General features: G+C 45.3%; 1 protein-coding gene across 3 annotated transcripts in view; it reads right to left on the reverse strand.

Annotated features, from left to right (window-relative positions):
* The window catches only part of agrn (agrin), a 203,931-nt gene that overhangs the window by 36,991 nt on the left and 145,159 nt on the right, over positions 1–21,781 (reverse strand). For all 3 annotated transcript variants that reach the window (XM_066691166.1, XM_066691167.1, XM_066691168.1), the window contains 9 exons: positions 18,448–18,669; positions 14,454–14,648; positions 13,945–14,145; positions 7,339–7,484; positions 7,095–7,200; positions 4,592–4,708; positions 3,602–3,766; positions 353–496; positions 119–243 (listed from right to left, as the gene is read on the reverse strand). In XM_066691166.1, the coding sequence (XP_066547263.1) occupies positions 119–243; positions 353–496; positions 3,602–3,766; positions 4,592–4,708; positions 7,095–7,200; positions 7,339–7,484; positions 13,945–14,145; positions 14,454–14,648; positions 18,448–18,669 (1,421 nt within the window). The remainder of the gene's footprint in view (positions 1–118; positions 244–352; positions 497–3,601; positions 3,767–4,591; positions 4,709–7,094; positions 7,201–7,338; positions 7,485–13,944; positions 14,146–14,453; positions 14,649–18,447; positions 18,670–21,781) is intronic.

Consider the following 21,781-nt stretch of genomic DNA (forward strand, 5'->3'; position numbering starts at 1 on the left):
ACAACAACAAACCCTATAAGCTACTGACTGAACTCAGAGATTCACCAGGAGGAGAAATACGATTCTGATCCTCCATCACGCCTGAGAGTCGAACTCCCGAGTTGGACGGCGGCCGTACCTTGGTCCTGTTCTTCTCGTCACAATCAGGAGGGGGGCACTCGCATGACGCCAGGCCGTTCACCACGACGCAGGAGGCCCCGAACTTGCACTTGACAGCTGCACAGGAGGTCTGGGGAGCTGGACCTGTTGGAAGGTGATGGTGGGGGGGTGGACAGGACAGGGCACAACGTGAGGGGATGGAAATCACAGCCTGGTAAAGGGTGACACTGTGGTGGTGTGTGGAGTTGCTTACCATTGTCACAGCCGCTCAGGCCCATCTGGCTGCCGTCGGCACACAGGTTGCACTTCATGCCGGTCACGCCTGTCTTGCAGGAACACAGACCGGTCATCTGCTCGCAGTCGTCTCGCACGGAGCCCGCCGCGTCGCAGTTACAGGCTGCACAGGGGAGAGGGGGGACAGGAGCACCACGGTGAGGAGGACACCACGGCAGCTTGTTAACGCCACTGGCTTGTGCTCACTGATGGGTGCAATGAAGTCACAAATACAAAAACAAAAAATGAACACTAATGGGGTTCAGGACCAGGGTTGCGGTCCATAGGCAGCCTGTCATCACATCAACCCCAATACCCACAATGTCAGCTGAACTTTGTTTGCTACTTCCAGCACGCTTGGAATAAATACATTCTAAGTGCTGGTAGGGACTGCATGATTGTGGCGGGGCGGACAGCGGCAGGAGGAGGAGGTGGCTGCGGGAAACATATCACATCCTGCTGAAAATGAAAGAGGAAGGTCTTTTTCTCATTGCTCTTGTTGTCGTTATTATTGTCCAAAATGTGAAATGGTAATTTGCCCCTGCCAGTGGGGAGACAGGAACCTTGCCAAAACCACTGTGATTCAACTGAACTACGTCTCAACCGGCTTATTATTATTATTATTATTATTATTATTATTATTTTACATCATTTGAAAATAAAGATGGGGCTTTAGCTTTTGTTTGGCTGCCATTTAATGCAGCTCATTTGAGGAAAATCAAGAGAGTAGACGAGCAACACCAATATCACAGGATGCAGACAAAGCCTGGGAGCAAGAATCTAAGCGTTTGCCACATTACAGCAGGTGGATCTGGGTTAGACAAGCCAGGCAACGATCCTCTGGAGCAGTGGTTCTTCACATTTGTTTAGGAAAGGCTCACCCAGACACTTGGAATTATGCTTAGACACACCACATTATATAATCTTAGAACTGCAGTTTAATCACAGATTATATTGCTTTTATTTTGCTAATTGTACATAGGCAATCAGTGCACCATGCATTCCCAACAGGCAAATCATTACTAACAAAAATACAAAATAGGTCTACCATTATAAACTTATCAGTGCAATTGCAATGGCCAGTGTGAAACAAACTGAGGTTTAGACTGGATTTTTCTGGGATGCACAATTTTGTTTTAAGATAAACAATGTATCCATGTTTTTGACTAAACACTTTGACTAAAATGTAACAAGTGACAATCTTAAGCATTGCAATGAGCGCTCCTATTCAAATCAAGAACAAAACACTATAAAACCACTGATTTAAGCGAATATAGCGTTGTATTAATTTTAAATTATTAATCAAAGTATTAATTTAAATAAAAACGAGTTTAACCTTATTTTGCTACCTATAAAAGCAAATAAAAATCATGTCAGAATACTCAAAACTGACACCATTGTTTGTAACACGGAAAACATCCATATACACTCACCTAAAGGATTATTAGGAACACCATACTAATACTGTGTTTGACCCCCTTTCACCTTCAGAACTGCCTTAATTCTACGTGGCATTGATTCAACAAGGTGCTGAAAGCATTCTTTAGAAATGTTGGCCCATATTGATAGGATAGCATCTTGCAGTTGATGGAGATTTGTGGGATGCACATCCAGGGCACGAAGCTCCCGTTCCACCACATCCCAAAGATGCTCTATTGGGTTGAGATCTGGTGACTGTGGGGGCCAGTTTAGTACAGTGAACTCATTGTCATGTTCAAGAAACCAATTTGAAATGATTGGACCTTTGTGACATGGTGCATTATCCTGCTGGAAGTAGCCATCAGAGGATGGGTACATGGTGGTCATAAAGGGATGGACATGGTCAGAAACAATGCTCAGGTAGGCCGTGGCATTTAAACGATGCCCAATTGGCACTAAGGGGCCTAAAGTGTGCCAAGAAAACATCCCCCACACCATTACACCACCACCACCAGCCTGCACAGTGGTAACAAGGCATGATGGATCCATGTTCTCATTCTGTTTACGCCAAATTCTGACTCTACCATCTGAATGTCTCAACAGAAATCGAGACTCATCAGACCAGGCAACATTTTTCCAGTCTTCAACTGTCCAATTTTGGTGAGCTTGTGCAAATTGTAGCCTCTTTTTCCTATTTGTAGTGGAGATGAGTGGTACCCGGTGGGGTCTTCTGCTGTTGTAGCCCATCTGCCTCAAGGTTGTACGTGTTGTGGCTTCACAAATGCTTTGCTGCATACCTCGGTTGTAACGAGTGGTTATTTCAGTCAAAGTTGCTCTTCTATCAGCTTGAATCAGTCGGCCCATTCTCCTCTGACCTCTAGCATCAACAAGGCATTTTCGCCCACAGGACTGCCGCATACTGGATGTTTTTCCCTTTTCACACCATTCTTTGTAAACCCTAGAAATGGTTGTGCGTGAAAATCCCAGTAACTGAGCAGATTGTGAAATACTGAGACCGGCCCGTCTGGCACCAACAACCATGCCACGCTCAAAATTGCTTAAATCACCTTTCTTTCCCATTCAGACATTCAGTTTGGAGTTCAGGAGATTGTCTTGACCAGGACCACACCCCTAAATGCATTGAAGCAACTGCCATGTGATTGGTTGGTTAGATAATTGGATTAATGAGAAATTGAACAGGTGTTCCTAATAATCCTTTAGGTGAGTGTATATACACTGTATAATCTGGTCCAGTTTCGGGTTGCCTTTGGACTGTGCACTGTGACAGGTTTAGGGCCAGCGCTCTGAGCTACTCACACACGAGGAAGGAGGAGAGAGACATGCACTTTAGATCAGGGAAGCAGAGCTGCGATGCTGACCCCAGGTGTCCAGTGGCTTATTTTACACTAACACAAAAAGCACCAGTGGGATAATCACTCTCAATGTAACTAGAGTTGAAGCTACTTCCTGACAGGCCTCTTCTTCTTGTTCTTCCTCGTACTCCTACTCCTTCAAATTTGTTATTTCCGCGGCAGGGCAACCCTGCTCCCTGACTGAATGTGAGACTTGACTGTCATTTATTTAATTAAGGTCAATAAACCAATTTAACAAACAGATAGACAACTGAATCGTCTCTAATGCAATACAGAGGGAACCACGAAACAGGCCCAGCAACAAGGTGCAGCCTATTGTAGGTCACCCCCATCCTCAGTCGCTTATCACAAAGCAAACACAGGGCCTAAGACACAAAAAAGGGAGCAGGGAAGAACAGGATGATGGAAGGAGAGGGGGACTGGCGAGGAGTGCGTACGTGTGCAGCCGCTCTTCTTCTCCGTGACGATGCCGCGGAAGTTCCAGAAGCCGGGCTCGCAGCGGTCGCACTTCTGACCTCCGACCCCGGGCTTGCAGGAGCACTGGCCGCTGGTGGGGTCACAGGAGCCGCCGTAGGAGCCATAGGAGTTACACAGACAGGTACCTGCACAGGGGGACAGGAGGAGGGTCCTCGTTAAGGCACTGCGCTGGGCTGGGCCAGACTAGGTGGAAATGGGCAGGAGTGGGTGGGACTGGGCAGGACCTGGGCAGGACAGTCGGACAAATCTTTTTTGCATAAGTAAAAACTACTATCAAATATATAATTGATGCAGAACATCATGTAACGTACAAGCAGTATATTCCATACAAAGGGTTATACATGACATAAAATAAATAATTGAATCCCCCTTCGTCAGTCACCTAAATCTACAGAGACCAGAAAAATGTCTGTCCTCCATGCATCGTTTCTTTCTTCTAGTCTCCTCAAGGGGCTGCCTCTCAATTTTATGGTATTATTAGTTTTTATGCCATGTTGTCCCCCTGAAACCCTGACAGGAGCTGAAAAGCATCCCTGTGATTCACCGAGATCAACAGGCTCTGTAATTAGATGTGCCTCGGCAACAAAACACCAAAAATCCTGGAAGCGAAAACAAAAAATAAAGAAAAAGAAAATAAATAATGATAATAATAATAATAATACCATTACTACTACCACTACTGCTAATAATAAAATAAACCAGGAACTACAGCTTAAAAGGTGAAACATATAAATACATGCACATTTCCTTCTACGTTCAACTAATTGCTCAGAACATTTTGACTGATCGCCTCTAATCAGTCTTGTCCCTGGGTTTGTGTGTGGTGACAGTGACGGAGGAGGGCAGCGCAGGTAAACACAGTGGGCCGGTAATGTAAGGAAAATAAAGTCAGCAGCACACTGCAGGGGGGGGGAACCCATCTGCAGGATGCATGGAGGGCCGGGACTCACTGGGGCAGCCTGCCAGGCCCACTCCAAGGGCAGTGGTGGAGTTGTCAAGGCAACAGCCATAAACCGTTTGGCTGCAGTGCTGGGTCACCGCTGTGGGGGGGCTGGAAACGGCAACGGCTGGAGAGAGACACAGAGGAGAGGGGGGGGTGAGGGTGAAAGAGTGAGGGGAGAGTGAGAGGGTGAGAGAAAAGTGGGTGAGCGTAAGAGGATTGTGTGGAGGAGAGAGTTGGAGAGGGAAAGAGGGGAGGAGAGTAGGGATAGAGAGGTTGTAGGATGAGGAGAGAGAGAGACAGAGAGAGATTATTAATTCACACAAACAGTTTGGTTTAATAAACACATTACCCATACTAAGACTCCCAACAGTAGCCTGCAACCGCTCTACCTGTTAGCCACCATTTGAGATATCGCTATGATGTCATGGCAAAAGCACTACAGAGTTCAGTAAAGCACAGGGAAGTGATGGGAAACCATGTAAAGGCACAGGAAGCCAGGATAATTGTAATGAAACGATGGCAAAGCGAAGGCACAGTCGCAGCGAGGGGAAAATCAGTCGCAGCTGAATGTCAGTGCAAAGTTACTGTGGGAAGCCTTCAGAACGCATGTTTCTATGACAACCATTCCCAATCACAAGAAGAATAAACGGCGAGCTCTTAACCCGAAATCAAGGCTGGTGTTTTGATCAGAGGGTGGGGTTGTCACCAGGAGCATTTCTGTCCCTCCCCAGGGGTGGCACATCTACAAAACCTACTCGCATCTTGCAAGCGCAGTCTCGACTGAACCCAACCCTTTTTGCCGCCGCTCTCCTGGAGCAAACCGTGCCTGGTTCAGCCACTCTCTCCAGGAGCGCTCTCAGAGGCAGCAGCTGTCTGCCATGCGAGTGGTGCCTGCAAGCGCAGCGATTAGCATTTCTCCGGCGGGGGCCAGTTTGTTGCAGGATGCAGAGTTCAGAATGCTAACCCGGACAGCAGGACGTCCTCTGTACACCGACTGCAGCGTGAGCGACATGGCAATTTTGGACCAGTCTTTAACGGTGATGCCTGGTGTGCGTCCTTCAGCACTTCAAAGCACACAAACATGGGGTTTAGATGCAGCTCATTAACCCCCATGCTTACGTCCTGCTCCTCCTGCCCCATCTATGCTAGGGCCGGCCACACTGTGCTGGATACATTTCTTCCGATGCCACGTCCTGCGTTATGCCCCCGTTGCTCTTTCTGACACAGCATGCTACCTCCTCACCGCCAGCCTCTCTCCAAGTTTACTTTCGGTCTGTTTGTAGAAGGTGAGGCAGCAAGGAGTGATGGGATGTTACTTTTAAATTTGAGCTTCCTGTTAACCTCCCCAGCAAAGTGTTCCTTTTTATGTCAGAAATAAGCGTAAAAAAATATGATCTCGCTTCTTTGATATGCGTGTCAGGCAGGACTCCAGGCACATGTGTGTGGAATGATCAAAGTGTCAACTGTACATGCAGCACTAGGCAATTTGCAATCCGAGAGTGGGCTGCGGGTTTGATTAAATCCGAGCCTTAGTCAATCCAGCAGTGTCTCTTCTTTGCAAGAACAGACGCACCTGCTGGGGAACACACACACACAGCCTTGGGCAAGTTATAATGATATTTATATGCATCGAACAATAAGATTTCACTTCATTTTGTTTCCTCTGACAGGGGCCTGTCACGACATCCTGTTATGCAGCCTAACTTTTGTCTGCATTGGCGTCTGAAATTTCGCTCATCTTATGAAGAACAACACACCCCGATGGGGATTTTGGTGCCGAGCTCATTTGGAATCCACTGGATATGTGACATCACCCTGATGCCAGACCACATACCCGGCAGTGAAACTTAAAGTATATATACCTCTGAGTTATTTTAACTCATCTAGTCTAAGTTCCTTGGACTGAAACACACACCTGAGCTTCAACACAGGCTTCAGACCAGCTTAAAAGTGGTCATCTGCTAGACTGACACCAGGACTGAAACAAACAGGCTGCTCACTAATAGGCTGGCTTTCACAGGGACCCCCAACCCCACCCTCTCTCTCTCCAGTGAAAGATTTGCTCCAAGCTATGTTTAATAAATTGATAGAAAAATATTCATTCCATTTCTCCTTTGCTAACTGTACATTTCCCATTTTACAATCCCTTCGAGAAACTTGGGAAACAAGAGGAATTAAAAGCTCTGGGAATCTCAGTGTCAGTCTGCCAGAGCTGCATGACATGTACTGAAGAACTCCTCAGCACTCCTTCAACTCTGGGGCTACCCACAAGCCATTCCACACATCCCAGATTCGGGTCCTAAGAATCTGGCAATGTTGCATCTATCCCGATACTCCTGTAGAGAATTAGGGTTGTGTGCAAAAAAAGAGTCTGAATTGTGAGAGTGTCAAAGCCTTTTCATTCAATCATCCGCTCATCCACCTGTCCAGTAATTTGCTACTCCTCCAGAGACAAATGTAACCACGCCCTGTGTGTTTCGGCGGCATGGGCTCAGGGTTCGAGCACTCACCCTCGCAGGTGCCCTGGCTCTGGATGTGGACGTGCTGCTGTCTCTCGCAGCGCGCCTTCTTCAGTTCACACTCGTTGCTGTACGTCAGGCCGTCTGACCCGCAGACCTGCAGAGGGGGCGGAAGGAGATAGATGGGAGCGCCAATGAGAGGGAAGCACCCACTGGACAGCGAAGGACAAGACAGACCAACAAATTTATTTATTTATTATTGGCAAATATCCCTTTATAAAACTCTGGTGCTCACCTGGCTGCGCGGCACACTCTCACACGTGAAATCGCAAATGCAGCGGTCGTCCTCGGTGTCCTCGTCCCAGGAGCCTCCAAACTTCTTGCAGCGCTCCTGCTCACACGTGCTATCCTCCCCCGAGCCCGAGCCCCCTGAGCCACACTCTGGACGACACACACAAAGACAGACATAAACAAACAAACAAAAGAAACAGTCAATAAAAAATAAAAATAAATCCTCAGGCAAGAATTGCATTCAGTCAAGCACACAGAAAGTGTGGCAGAGGCAGCCAGAGACGCGCAAGGTGTCAGGGAAGAAGCAGCCTCAGTATGAAGCATGTGTTTGGAAATGCAAGTGCCACTTTTGATTGGCTTTCTAAGAGGGAAAAAATTAAATGCAAACATACTATATATATATATATATATATATATATATATATATATATATATATATATATATATATCAAGGAGAGATTATGGGTAGGGCCAGCTTGTGGAGGCAGGAAATTAAAACCAAGAAATAACAATAAGGTTAAAAAAATGCAAAAATTAAACCAAAAACAACATTTGCTGGTACACGGACACACACACTTGGTATGTGCAGGTGGCAGGCAAACTGGTTATGATAGGGGACAGCCTTGTTCGGCTCCATGACAAATAGCCTTCCCTTGCTGGAGGCGACTAGATGGAGAGGAAGTACTTGTTTCCACCCGTCTCGGGGAATGTGTGCCGAAGGTTTCAAACACCTCCCCTCTGTAGACTTCTATTGATCAGCAGAGACGGGGTAGGGGGGGCTGCCAGTGCTGTGCCGTGGGAGGGCAGGAAGGTGCAAAGCTGCATGAGGTAGTGTGTTTGATTAAAGATCTGTCAGACATCGGGGGAAACACAGATCAAGAACCAGATTGGAAATGATGAAGCGTAGATAGACAAGTAGATAGGCAGACACTAGTTCAATTAGGTAGGAAGGTGGATGGATACAAAGAAAAGACAGACCCCTAAACCAGGCGTTCATGAACACAGCGAGTGGATTTGTCTTTGCAGTTGCCACAGGGCAATTTGTTCAGGTTCAAAGTTGCGTCTTTATTGCCAGGGACCCCTGCTGCAGCTATGTATGTCATCTCATAATTGCTAATTAAAACAGAGCTCCCTGCCTTGTCAACAGATCTGTACAAAACAATGAGTCTCCTCGAGGGGGGAGAGAAAAAATAAATCACCAGTAATGAAAATTACCAGAGGAAATAAAAATACTGGATTCCAATAATCGAGGAGAACGTGAAGGGAGGGGTACACCAGCACCCACAGCTACTCCGATATTAAAAATGTATATGTAAATAAAAGAACAATAAAACATTCATGGTGCTTCCCCCCCGCAGCAATCTTTAACCAGATAGGCTGAGAAGCAGGCCACGAAGTTTTTCCCAAAGTGTCTCGTCAGCGTGGGAGATCAGAACATCTTTGCTTGCGATTAAATAAATGGATGAAAAGCAGCACGTCTTTCTACCGCTGGAAAAAAGAATGAACTAACGTGTGAGCGTGGAGGAAGTAGGCGAGGGGGGAACCAGGGATTTGCCAAAATAAATTAAGCATAACCTGGCAGAGTCACGGCTGGGGAACTTTTATTTCAATTCATTTCTGAAACAAGCGTTAACAGAGATATTAAAGAGTCTGAAGTTGGAATCAATCTGACGGCGCTTCATGGACATTGATTTTCTGATACAAAGACAACATTAATTGCAGCGCACAGGATGCAGCGAAAGTCACTGACTAGGATGCACGGATCTATACTGCCTTTGGAGGGACTGGGTCCAGGCAGCTAAACTACAGCTAAATGTGGAAGGAAGATCAGTGTCAAATTAATTGGTTTTTCTTGGTCAAAAAAAAGAAAGAAACTAGGAGTAGTGTAGTGTCTTGAGTCGGACAAACTCAGCTTCAATCAGCGCTGGAAGACAGACAGTGAGGGGAGGGTGAGCCGACTGGATACAACAGACCAAGACAAATGCAGCGACTGGTCAGATCACATGTGGAGGTGGGGATCCTGTACAGTAGCCTAATAGGCAATTTACTGTGGTTATTCATCTGTGTGTTTATTTATCTGTTTATCTATCTATCTATCTTAACTGAAAATGCACTGCAGCACAAGGAAGAGATGAAATCCATGTTGTAGTACTATACACAACAGGCCGCATTTCTTTGTACTGGTTTTCTGGTCTTGGTGGCACCAGGAACGTCCCTGTAGTTGCTCAGACGTTCAGAAGTTATGCGCTATGCCAGCAAAATGGAACAAGTAGGACCCACACTGGGGCAATAACAGCGCTCCTTCTAAACCTGATTGGGGGCACTGGTCTGCTGCACCACACACCTGCACCGCTTGGCAATCTCCTTATTCCTACGGTCAATACTGCGCTCCAGTCACCTGACCATCGCACACAACGCAGGGCTGTTCTGCTGAACACCTAGAGTGCCAGTGGTGACAGGCAGGTGTCAGTAAGAGTGACACTGCCTGTTCACTCATCAAAATAACAACACAGCACCTCCCAGCTGTGTGGCAGGCCTCTCCCCATTGCCCAGAGTCTATTTTTCACAAAAAGGGAAAGCCTGAGCTGCAGATGCATCATTTTAATAATCCGTGCCAAGCGACAGCTCATATTTCTTGCTTTAAGTACCAACTCATTGCTGTCCAATTTTAAAATATAGATTTCTTGAGAAAGAACCAATCCTCCTCACCAATAAAATAAAAAAAACTAAAAGACACACACAGGCATGCACCAGGCCTTCGTTCCTTTCAAACAAAACCTGTATGTCACTTGTGATATTTTTCCTCTAGGCTATTATTATAATTTTTTTTAAAGCACAATCTCAAAATCACTGACTGTTTTTTTCACAACTGTGTACAGTGAATTCCCAGTGAAGATCACTTTTGCTTTTCCCAAACTCAAGGCCCCCAGAGCAGACTGCACAACGTCTCGTCCTGACATGTAGAACGTTCCATTCAACATCAGCGGCGCTGGAATCAATACCACCAGAGCGGAAAAATGAATAAATCAAGCATCTTATTTAGACCTGTAATGGTCATCTCTAGTACCACTAAGCTGTTAACTGAGGACTCCTATTGCTTGCCAATCCATACACCCCCCCAGAAGGATTCATTATAAACCTCAGTTAGTCAGTAACGGCTCTGGCTGCAGCTATCAAAGCGAGTTTGTGCAAACTGAGTGAAAGATAAACGATGTGGTAGGATTGAGTTATTTCAATCCATATTCAGCGCAGGCCCTGAAGAAAAATGGGACCAAAGTATAGGTGCCTTTCAATCAGTTTCCTAACTTCGATGCCCTTTGAAAATACACAGCTACACCACCCGGTATACTGCAAGGGGGGCCTCCTGTCTCTCTCTCTCTTTCTCGCTCACTCTCTCTCTCTCTCTCTCACACGCTCGCATGGAAATTAATGTGACTTTTTTTGATACAAGGACATCAAGAAAAACAAAAAAGGCGTAAGACGAAGAGGAGGCCTTCAAAAGCTTTCTCACAGTCCTCATGAGGAGTCCATCATATAGCACGGAGGCTGACAGATGTGCCATATAGTGCCTGAAGTGTTTTATCACTCCCCCCGCACTGCCAGTTTCCCAATGAGAAAACCAAACTAACAAACAAACAAAAAAAGGGGGAAAAAAACATCTAAAAAAATGGAATTATAACACCTCAGTAATCAAGCACGTTATTTACCAGCTGTCAGGGACATTTTGAACACTCAGTGCCAATGCCGTGTTCAGGTTTAGTGTATGTGTTCTGCTTTTTTTTGTATCCTCAACATGTCCAGTTTGAAGGATGTGATACCATGTAGACCAAATAAACTGTCAGGGCACGGAAGAAAAATTGCAGACGATAAAACAATAAACCCCATTGGTTTTAGCAACACAGTTTGGTGATTGATTGCAAAGCCACTTCTATCCAGTCTTTACAAATGCATCTCCACTCACCTTGACCACACCTATGCATTGCACAAATTACAGGGGATGTTGTAGTTGTTGTTCTGGTGGTTATTGTTGTGCTGTGTAATATTTCCGCACACAGAGCTCCTATTTACTAATCGGGCATTCAATTAAGCAGGCTGCCCCTACAGGTGATACAGTGCCAGTGCAAAGTGCTTTGTCATTGTCTACAAAGAACTTGGAGTTCAGACTACCCAAGTGTGAAATTAAACAGGTGATAAATTCCCCCATACGGCCACCAATTGGAACACTGTCATTTTTCATTACTGCTAAATAAAAGAGTAAAAAAAAAAAAAAAAAAAAAAAACCTCACCAAAAAAAGGCCCATTTATCCTTGTGACTAATGAATATGGTTTTTAAATTCTGTATAAGCAAACTGAAAAATGAATTGCCTGGGCGCTCTTACTTTCTCTCCCTCGCTCTCCCTCTAACCTCTGAAAAATGTATTTGAAGTTAAATGAGTAGGGAGATGGTAACAATGGAGGGAAATGTGACCCAGGGACAGCCTGTGTGAGGTTTGCACAGCCTCGTTTCCACTGATATTCCATTGCTATGCCACCGTGCTATTTAACATCTCAGAAATATCCTAATGAAAGAAAAAGGAGGACACTTGTATTATTATGACCCCCCTCTTAAGCTCTGGCTTGTTCCTTGTGTGGCTGCTGACCGCGCGGCGTGGTGCAGCCTTAACGGAGAATGGGTTGGTGCAGCCCTGATGAAGTGAAGTCCACAGTCAAAGACAAAAATGTATAAAATAAAACAAAAAAGACAAAAAAGTGTTGATTCTGGGGGTAAGAAACAATACGGCCTCAGCAGAGCAAGTGAGGAATGCTACATCCTGGTGGCAGGCCCCACACAGCCAGCTCTGTGTCCCACAGACGCGAATACTCACGCTCATGTAGGTGGATCGCATGGTTAAGAAACATAGCCCCATTGGTTTGTAAAATAAATAAACAAACAAACAAACAGACTATATTTATCCCTACAGCCCTCCTAACAGCAAGAGCTTAAATAAATGTTTTTGGGGCACACTAGGTGGAAAAAATTACAAATGTGCTGTTTTTTGTTTGTTGTTTTTTTTTTGTTTTTTTTTGCCTGGGAACAAAACAAGGGTCTGACAAACCCAGAATCTCCCTCAGGACAGTCCTGCGGAACAGCAGAATATAAAATTGGCCGAATGATGGCTTCTGCACTTGAAGAGACCTGACCCTGGATTGCTTACAAATCGCAGTCACAAGACTTTATATTCTCGGATTATTGGGTGGCCTAGCACCGCAAGTGCAGGGCACCTATTGTATCTGTTACAATGATTATTATTATTATTATTATTATTATTATTATTATTATTATTATTATTTTTAATTTAAAAGGAACACATTCAATAATTGGCATTTAAACTTTCTGACCAAGAGAGTGGCTTTGTTAAAGACTAACATACATACATACGATCCTCCTGCACCAGTACTGATGAAGCTGAGAGGTACGGCACCACTACCCCCCACCGCCGGGCCGACACAGCGTAAACAAATTAGGTCATTTTAAGCCCTGCAGTTGAAGCTGTGAAACACAAGCCAGGCAGAGACAATCGATTCATGTCTCCTAAATCCCAAGGAGTCGTGTTTATATAATCGTATTTTGTACTAGGATGAAAGTATAATTGTGCATTTTTTCATTCCATTTTTTATTTTTTGCCAAAGATCAGCCATCTGTCCTCATTATCAGAAGCCAGCTAAGCGGACGATAAAGTTTTGTTTACAATCACAAAAGGTCATTTTATATGCTGTCTCACACACACTTCACCCCCCCCACCACAAACACACTCTCGCCCAGTAAAACCTGCTCAGTGACACTTCTCTCTGTGAGTCAAATAGGCATGTTCCTGTGACTGAGTGCAACAGTAGGAGGGCTATAAATGTCATTTTCAAGCTCCCCTATGTAGCTTTGAGAGCAAAACAGAAGTGAAATACGGCAGCCGTTTTTCTCTTGTGCTGATAGCATTTTACAGGCATCTGCTGAGCTGGTATTTACAAGGATGAGCTACTAATTAAACCGCCTGAGACAATATTTTTTAGTAAATGTATGGGTAAAAAAAAAAAAGATTATTTGAAGAAGAACTAATAAACCATATTTTCATTACAAAAATATTTCAACCAGATATGCTTTCACTCTGTATCTCTTGGGTTCATTTGGTAGCCGGTCAGGATGTTTCTTGCAAACATACATTTTCTTTGTAGGGTTTTTTTATGGTTCATGCACTGAACTGGATTGGGTTGACACACCGCTCTACACCTCAGTCACAGTTCTAAGGACCTGCAACCGGGTGCTAAAAACACTGTACCATTGATGCCGTTTTCCCCTTGACTGGAACCCTTGACTGGAAACTTGAGAAAAACTCCAGGCTATTATGAGATGGGAAAATGTAACAAGCTGGTTTAAGGTATTTCAACCAACCAACCAACAATGGTTACTGTAAAACCTCTAATAATTGCCAGGTCAATATTAACCTGTCTCCAGATACGCACATGGTCTGCTGGAAAACATTGAAAATATGTCAGGGGACACTTTATTGAAGTTTTACAGTAATCCCTACTGCAACTGCGTGAAAACAGGCGGTGAAGTACGGTTTTAACATCATACCTTCTTCGCAGCTTCCGGTCTTGGCAATTTCAATCTTTTTCTTGCGGAGGCAGGAGGCCGTCTTCATCTCGCAGGCATTGTCATAGGTGACGCTGTCAGTGCCGCACACAGGCGTGTAGGGCTCGGCCCGGCACAGCGGGCACTCACACTGGCCCTTCACACATTTGGACCCCCAGGTGCAAATCATATTCCCACAAGTCTCTGTGTCAGAACCAGAAGAAGAGTCAGCAAGGGCACAGCAGACATTTCACCCTCACCCTGACTGCATTTAGCTGGATTTAATGAGATTGTACTTTATTTAGGGAGGAATATATACGGATGATCAAAAAAATATATAAAAAGATAATTCTAAAAATAAAGAAAATTCAAACATGAACTGTACTGTTTTATGTAACAGTACAACCCGTCATGCTGTGAATATAGCACCAGTCTATTTATTGATTGTGCTCTTGTTGACCTCTGTGTGTCTTCCTGGAATGAAGAGCGCCCCGGCCTGGGCAGATACTCACTGCACTCTCCCTGGGACGCCACCTTGAGGTCCTGCTGCTGGGTGCAGGCCCGCACGTTCAGCTCACACTCGTTGCTGTAGGTGGTACCGTCCGAGCCGCACACCGGCTGGTGGGAGTCCACGCACTCCGTCGGGCACACGCATCTGCCAGTCTCGGTGTCGCAGATGGCGCCAAACTGGCAACTGCTGCAGGTCTCTGGGGGAGAAGTTAGTAGAGGGGAGGTCAGCGAGCTAAGCCCTTATTGAGAGTGTACAGCAGTCTATTTGCCCCACGGTTTGTCAGCTGGCCCCTGGCTTTAACCATGGCCACACTATGTCTGTGTTGGGCTTTACCATGGGAGTCTGTAGTGGACAGTATTACACATCTCAGTGTTTGAGCTCTTTGGTTTACTGCACTTCACTATGGTTTTCCCCTGGTATACTAGAGCGCAATAATGAAGGAATCCACAGACCACCCATAGAAGACAGACAGAAGACTTGTGCGGCAGCTGCAGAGACTGATAGAGAAGTGGATATAATTCGAACCCTTTGTGCTCACCTAGTCACACAGGGGTGGGGAAGCATACTCGCTCATATTGTGAACTGCTTACAGATTAATGAATTCCTCCTGCCTAATCAGTTACCCTTCTCGTGCGGAGTTTGGAAATTCTCACAGTGCCACTCCAGGGCAGAGGAGTCAGAGGGAGTCCTCACAGCGCGCACTTTCCAAACCGCGACGGAGCCGAGGTGAAATGATTCTCGTGCCGGCAGAATGGCGTGTCGCCTTTTATCAGTGAGAAAGCCGATAAGACGGGCTCTTTATCTCCCTTCACTGTTAAAGCAGCGTGGGAAATCAGGCGAGATGCAGAACTCAAGATACTGTGAACAACGGGATCTGCGGCAAAGAGCTCTCACGTGCTCCCCAACGGCCTTGTTGCAAAATGAAACTTTGGAAGATGTAGGAAAAAAACTAAAAACAAAAAGAAAACAACCTCTGTGCAATCTGTCTTCTACGTCTTTTAGACTGAAGATGTGCTTGCAGGTAAAAGCAATAATTTCAGAAGGAAACAAAGAAGGCCAGACACTGGGAGACTGTTCAGCACAAAAACACGGGTAACTTATCACAATTGAGCTCCTCCACCAATTTTTTAATTAAAATCGCACACTTTCCTTAGCGTCTCCCAGTCGTGGGGGATTCGTAATCTGACACTGCAAATTCAAAGCAGAGTTTTGAGGCTATGGGGATATACGGTACTAAATACATGCAATAGATAATACGGAGCACAAGTATGAAAATAGATCTAAACAATTCCAATACTGCCCAAGGTTGTCCTTTTCCACATGGTAACATGGTATGGTATTGTGTATTGAAGGTCTGTAACGCAATACTGGCCAAATTACGGAACCCAGGCCATTGTACAGGTGTAATAAAGGCGTGTTCCCATCCTTTGTTCATTCACCCCGACGGCATCTTCCCAAGATTTGAAGCTCCGGCTTGGTGCCACACCACTGACAACAGCCGCACAGAGTTGAAAGACTGCCGGAGCAGCGGTGGCGGCAGTACAATAATCACTTGATTTAAAAGCCACCCCCAATTTGACACAGCTGCTTCATTGCTCAGAGGCCCCCGGAGCACATACTCAATCATATCTGATAGAGAACTGGAAAGTTCATTTTTTCTCACTTGGAAAGTACAATCCATAGGAGGCTTAGACAGATTTCCCTTCATTTTTTTTTCTTCTTTCAGTGCTTTAAATTCGGTTGCTAGGATGATTCCAAATGGTGCTCTCTCTCTCTCTCTTTCTCTCTCTCTCTCTCCCCCATTCTCTCTCTCTGTAGAGTGTGTGCATGTGTGTGACCTATATTTCTAACTATCATTCCCAACACCTGTGAGAGCAATTTCCCGGTTTTCTCTCCTCCTTTCCTCTACTCTCTATACGTACACGTTTGTGAATATGTACGTGTGTGTGTGTGTGTGTGTGTGTATATATATATATATATATATATAGCTTTTGACAACAGGAAAGATTCTTCAGAGCTCAAGTACCTCTACAGTGAGACAAGGTCATCCACCATTTTTATTATTTCATAACATTATTAAAAAAACAATAAAGAAATGTCTTTGTGTCAGTGTGAGCAGCCACCTGAGCAGTAAAGATAACCACTTTTATTAACATTTTTTTCTCAAGTGAAGAAAAAACGTATATATATATATATATATATAAACCACACAGACTGATTTCATATTCATTCCTCTACACAACTCTCTCATTTCCACGGCTGCTGATAATGGCTACAGAGGGTTTAATGAAAGGTCTCTCTGGTGGGGAGAGCAGCCACTGTACATAGCAAGACAACACCAAGTCCTTGTACTGGGGATAAGCCGGCTGCACTTATTGATGTGTTCTGTGGACGCAAGTCCCTGTGCGAAGTGAATGGCACCAAAAGCACCATATTACCAATATGCTGCCGCAGGTTTTAAATAAATACTATTTATTACATCCAGGCTCTCAGGAGATGTGGGCTGGTGTCTCTGTGATTGTTTTTTGTTTTTGCTTTCCTTAAATTGAGTTTACTATGCTCAGGCACTTTCTCTTGAATGCACCATATCGACTTTGGGGATTCAAAACTGGTTTATTGTGCATTTCGATCTAATTTGCGTGCCGTTTTCCAGCCTACTGGAATTGCTGATTGCGTTGGGAGCCACAAGGGCTTGACGGTGTGGGATGCAATTTTGTCCTCGGCCATGTGCGGTTATCCCCAGGTCCCCCTTGTAAAGGAGCCCTATGGCGCTCAACTCTTGGATTTCTAACAGCTCCATTGGAAGCTCACAGAAAGTAAAACACAGACACTGCAAAACTTGGGAGTGGGGGGGGTGTCTGCTGTCAAAATATCTGGAAATGCAGAGGCACACCCCCACCCTCCCCTTCTCACGGCACGCCTCACACCCCTGGAGGTTAAACATGCATTAAAATACTGGCTTGCCTCATTATGTTGCAGTCAGTGTGCTGACATTAAATGTGACCAGCAATGAGGTTGTATAATTTACATAAACATTTATTTTCCAACAGAGTAGATGGGAGTGCAGTGAGTAAAGGCTGATGGTTTTTTTTTTTCGTTTTTTCTGCAGGCTGAGATAATGTCCTCAGACTGCAACATCTCTGATAGGCAATGAAGTATTGGACGCACAGCAGTGAGTGAATTAGAATAAGCCCCTCAAGTGCTATCTTGCTTCTCAGCTTTAGGAGTAACACACATTAAAATAAATAAATAAGATAGATAGATAAATAAATAAATAAATAAATCAGACAAGAGGGGAGGTTTACAATGCACTGATCCTGCAGCTGCATAATCTTTCACCACAATGGCAGCAATTGTACATGTGCCGCCTCTACAAAACAGCGGACCGAACGCAGAGCATGAACTAGTGGAACCGTATCAGGTAGGAATGAAAGAAAAAGAAAATCCCTCCACTAACACAGAGACTGCTGGCACACTAGGCCCTGTGTGGGTCTTTAGATCCAAGAAGGGAAGTGATTTGCTGTACTGTACTGTATCGTATCTGGGAGTATACAAACTCAATCCAGCTGAAGATTGTGCAGGACTGGCCTGGCTAGGCTGTTGTGTCTCAGTGCCCCGATAGCAATGCATTATTGAGTGCAGGCATGGGAGAGCCATAGGGAGGAGTACAGTGGAAGCAAAAATAAAACAAAAACAAAAAAAACCTGCTGAGGGAAAAAATATATATATATTGTGGTAATGTGTGTGACATTATCATGAATATTTACAACAATAAACGGTCACAAGGGGAGCATCAAAAAGCCATTTTCAGCTTTTACTTCAGGGAAATTATTTCCTTGCTATCATAGTCTAGTGTGGTAAAGCACAGTAAATGCTCCTCTTGCAAAGCAGACGACCTGTGGTAAGTGTGCGGTCTGGCTGGATCCGAAGAGCAATCATAGCAGCGGTGGATCAGAACGAGGATGCGGGGTCGGCGGTGGGACTCTGGTACTCACTGCAGGGCCCCTTGTGCTTGATCTTGATCTCACGCTGTAAGACGCAGCCCATGGCCTTCATCTCGCACTGGCTGCCGTAGGTGTGGTCGTTGTTTCCGCACACCAGGTCCTGCAGCTGGGGGCAGGCGTCTGGGCACTCGCACACCGGCTCCAGGTTCCGTACCACGCACACCGCGCCGAACTCACAGGTCTTCTTCTGGCAGGGGCTGGGGACACTGAGGTCTGCTCGGGACAGGAGAAGGGAGGGTCAGATCACAAGGGAAGAGGGGCTGGGGCGTATTGGGCGGGTGGGTGTTGCGGGAGGGAAGGGGACGGGTATTGGAGGGGGATGGGGGGTTTCAGCAGCCAGCTGGAAGGAGACTCAAAAAGCTGGGGATAGCTGGTGCATGAACAAGATCACGTTATGGTGCTATACAGTGCCAGGGTTTTTACAGTGCACTTTGAGTATTCTTTTTCATCTTTGTTTTGTGTATTTGTCAGTGTGTGCGTGTGCATCAAGGCAGTGTACCTTTCTGCACTACACAGAGGGGAAGAGAGGGTGGTTTTATCCCCGTCCGTGACCTGATTGTTAGCATGCGAGGCTCAGCTGACCCCTGTGTAATAAAAAGCTTATTGCAAGATCACAAAGCCACAGGAGACTTGAGCACCAGCCCACTGAAGCATGCCAAGAATGCGCCAAAGACAGAGCAGAGCCTCCCTGTAAACATCTCTGACTAATAGATACGTCTTCCGCCCACCCCTCGCTTTAAATGTAGCGGTTTACATCTCGCTGTGAAGTACTCCGCGCAAGCCGGCTCCGAGCTACTCTTGGTGGAACGGGAAAATACATACACACACACACACACATACACACACACACAAATAAATAAATAAATAAATAAATAAATAAATAAAATAAATCAGTAAAGACGGCTCTGATTAATAATTCAAAAACCCGGCTCCTGAGCAGACAGAGACAGATATGAAATATGAACTTGACTGCATAGGTCCGTTTTCTTTTCTTTTTTTTTTTAAAGGGCTGCTCCACTTAAACTTCATTAAGAGGTAGAGCAGCCGTGTGGGACGTCAGCTTGTTACGTTACAGAGCGCCCCCTGAGCCAGCGAAAGACAACACAAGACCAGAAGCGTGCAGCAGAGGTCAGGGGTCATTTGAGGGCTGAGGTTCAATCAAGATTTCCACTGAATAATAATAATAATACAATTATTCCTCTAAAATGGAAAAACAATGGCAAATTAATAACCCCCCTCCTCAGAATGATTTAGGGATTAGCTTTAGGTGAATGTTCTCACCTGCATAATTTATGTGCCTTCAAAGTGATCTCAAACAGAAAACAGTAAAGCTATGCAAGCCCCGATTTCATTAAAGGAAACTTCAAATCTGAATCTCTGGCTCGAGTGAGTGTGTTGCGGTTGGACTTTGATCCCAGTTCCTAGTGAATAAGACACTTTTGATGGCTGCGTGTTCTCCCTCTCTCCGAATGGCCTTCACAGAAGAACTGTAGAGGCCGTTATCTGAGTGCTGGCTTTCCCAGAAGCTGCCCTCGGGCTGTGTCATTACAGTAATTATTCGGGGATTAGACACAACCACCGTGGGTGCTCAGCAGAAGAAGAGCACAGGATGCCGTTAATATTGCATAAACTTTCTCCTCCTCAATAAATTATCCCAATACTATAAAACATCCCCTGCTTGGTTGAGACAGGCTTTGTTTTGAAAGAGAAGTAAGGATTCAGAACAGGTGAAACACGGCCAACGTATACATTTTGCTTTGAGTCTGGGACTGAATCCACACATGAGGAACAGAACTGACTCGAACCGGCCACCTGACGTCACCGTTTAGCATCGTAGTGCCACTGTTGGATGAATTAAGTGACCTGGCCTCTTTGTTCTGAGGTGCAGAGAGACAGTTCTGCATTAGAAAGAAAAAATAAATAAAACATTCTAAGAGTAGAAAGCTCTTTTGAAATGCACTGCAGTGTTTCCACCTGCCTCCTATTAGGTGTACTGTTACTGAAGCTGTGATGCCAATCAGCAGCAGCAGGCCTAGCACACCAGAGTTAGTACTGTTCTTGTCCTGATTGAGCTCTTTAATAGCCAAGGTGATCCAGTGAAACTGTGGGCTTTAATGTGTGCCTGCCTGCCTGCTAGCACACAGGAAAGCTGTGTGATTTCTTTAACCACGGGTTAAAGCAGAATACATGATAAGTTGAGCTTAAAAAAAAAACAAAAACTTTCAGAGTTTGAGAACATAAAATGACATATGTGCGTATATTATGTATAAAACCGCAGCCCTCCAAAGAATACCATCTGCTGCAGACTCTTACTCGCGCCCGCTTGCACGCTCTGCTTTGGAGTCGAATCGAAGGACGAGGTGCCAATCACTGCCAACTGTACTGTAGGCTGGAGCTTCGGCCCACACACCACGGGTTGGCTGTCCTTTCCTGCCAAACCTTGCAAAGAGTCTGCCGTCATCCTATCACCTTTACTGCCTTTTCCACCAAGGCTAAGAGCACCAGCCCAGAAAGCGTGACAAGAAACACTTGTTTATTGATGCAAAGCTGCCTAGATACAGAATAAATGCGCTGTGGCCTAGGGGACTATCCCATTTTTTCAGGAACACCGACAGAATTCTGAGAACCCAGCTGTTGCAAGTCAAAAGTAAGAGGAGCAGGAAAGTACTCGCATGTAGAGAGGAAAAATAAATCATACATGACCAAATGTGTGTATTGTAACGATCATGTGTGACCGAGTGTGACATAGGTTAAGGCACCACAATTGTGCATGTCAGTCTAATTGAGGTTTGGTCTAGCTGAGGGCTTAAATGGCCCCAGTCTGCGAAGATGTGTGCAGAGTTCTGGAAGGGTGCTGGGCATTCGAGAACAAACTATGGCGTATTCTCATCTTTACCAGGAGAATCCCAAAATCCTACAGTATATACATAACCCCCCCTCTACACACACACACACACAAACCCTAATAATACAACAAAAATAAAGATTTACGATGAAGCCCTGCATGTCTCAGCGAATCCCTGGAATGGAAGAGTCTGGTGCTCTAGTTGAGAATATTTCTGCCTCTACACATTTTGTCACACTAATCGATTTCCATACTTAGGAGAGAAAAAAGACACAAGAAGGAACTGGTACAGGAGGGCATCAGGCAAGTTTGGGCTTCTGCCTAGTTTTATGAAGGTAATTTTCACATCGTCCCTTTTTGTTGCACCAGCTCCAGCCTGGCAACACCTGGCCTGTGAAGAGTTTTACACTGGTGTGGCCACTGAGAGGGGGAGTGAAGCCATTCCCCAGGGCACAGCGCCAGCGCCGGGCTGCTGCAGCA

The sequence above is a fragment of the Amia ocellicauda genome, chromosome 18 (assembly GCF_036373705.1).
Source record: "Amia ocellicauda isolate fAmiCal2 chromosome 18, fAmiCal2.hap1, whole genome shotgun sequence".
NCBI classification, from domain to species: Eukaryota; Metazoa; Chordata; class Actinopteri; order Amiiformes; family Amiidae; genus Amia; species Amia ocellicauda.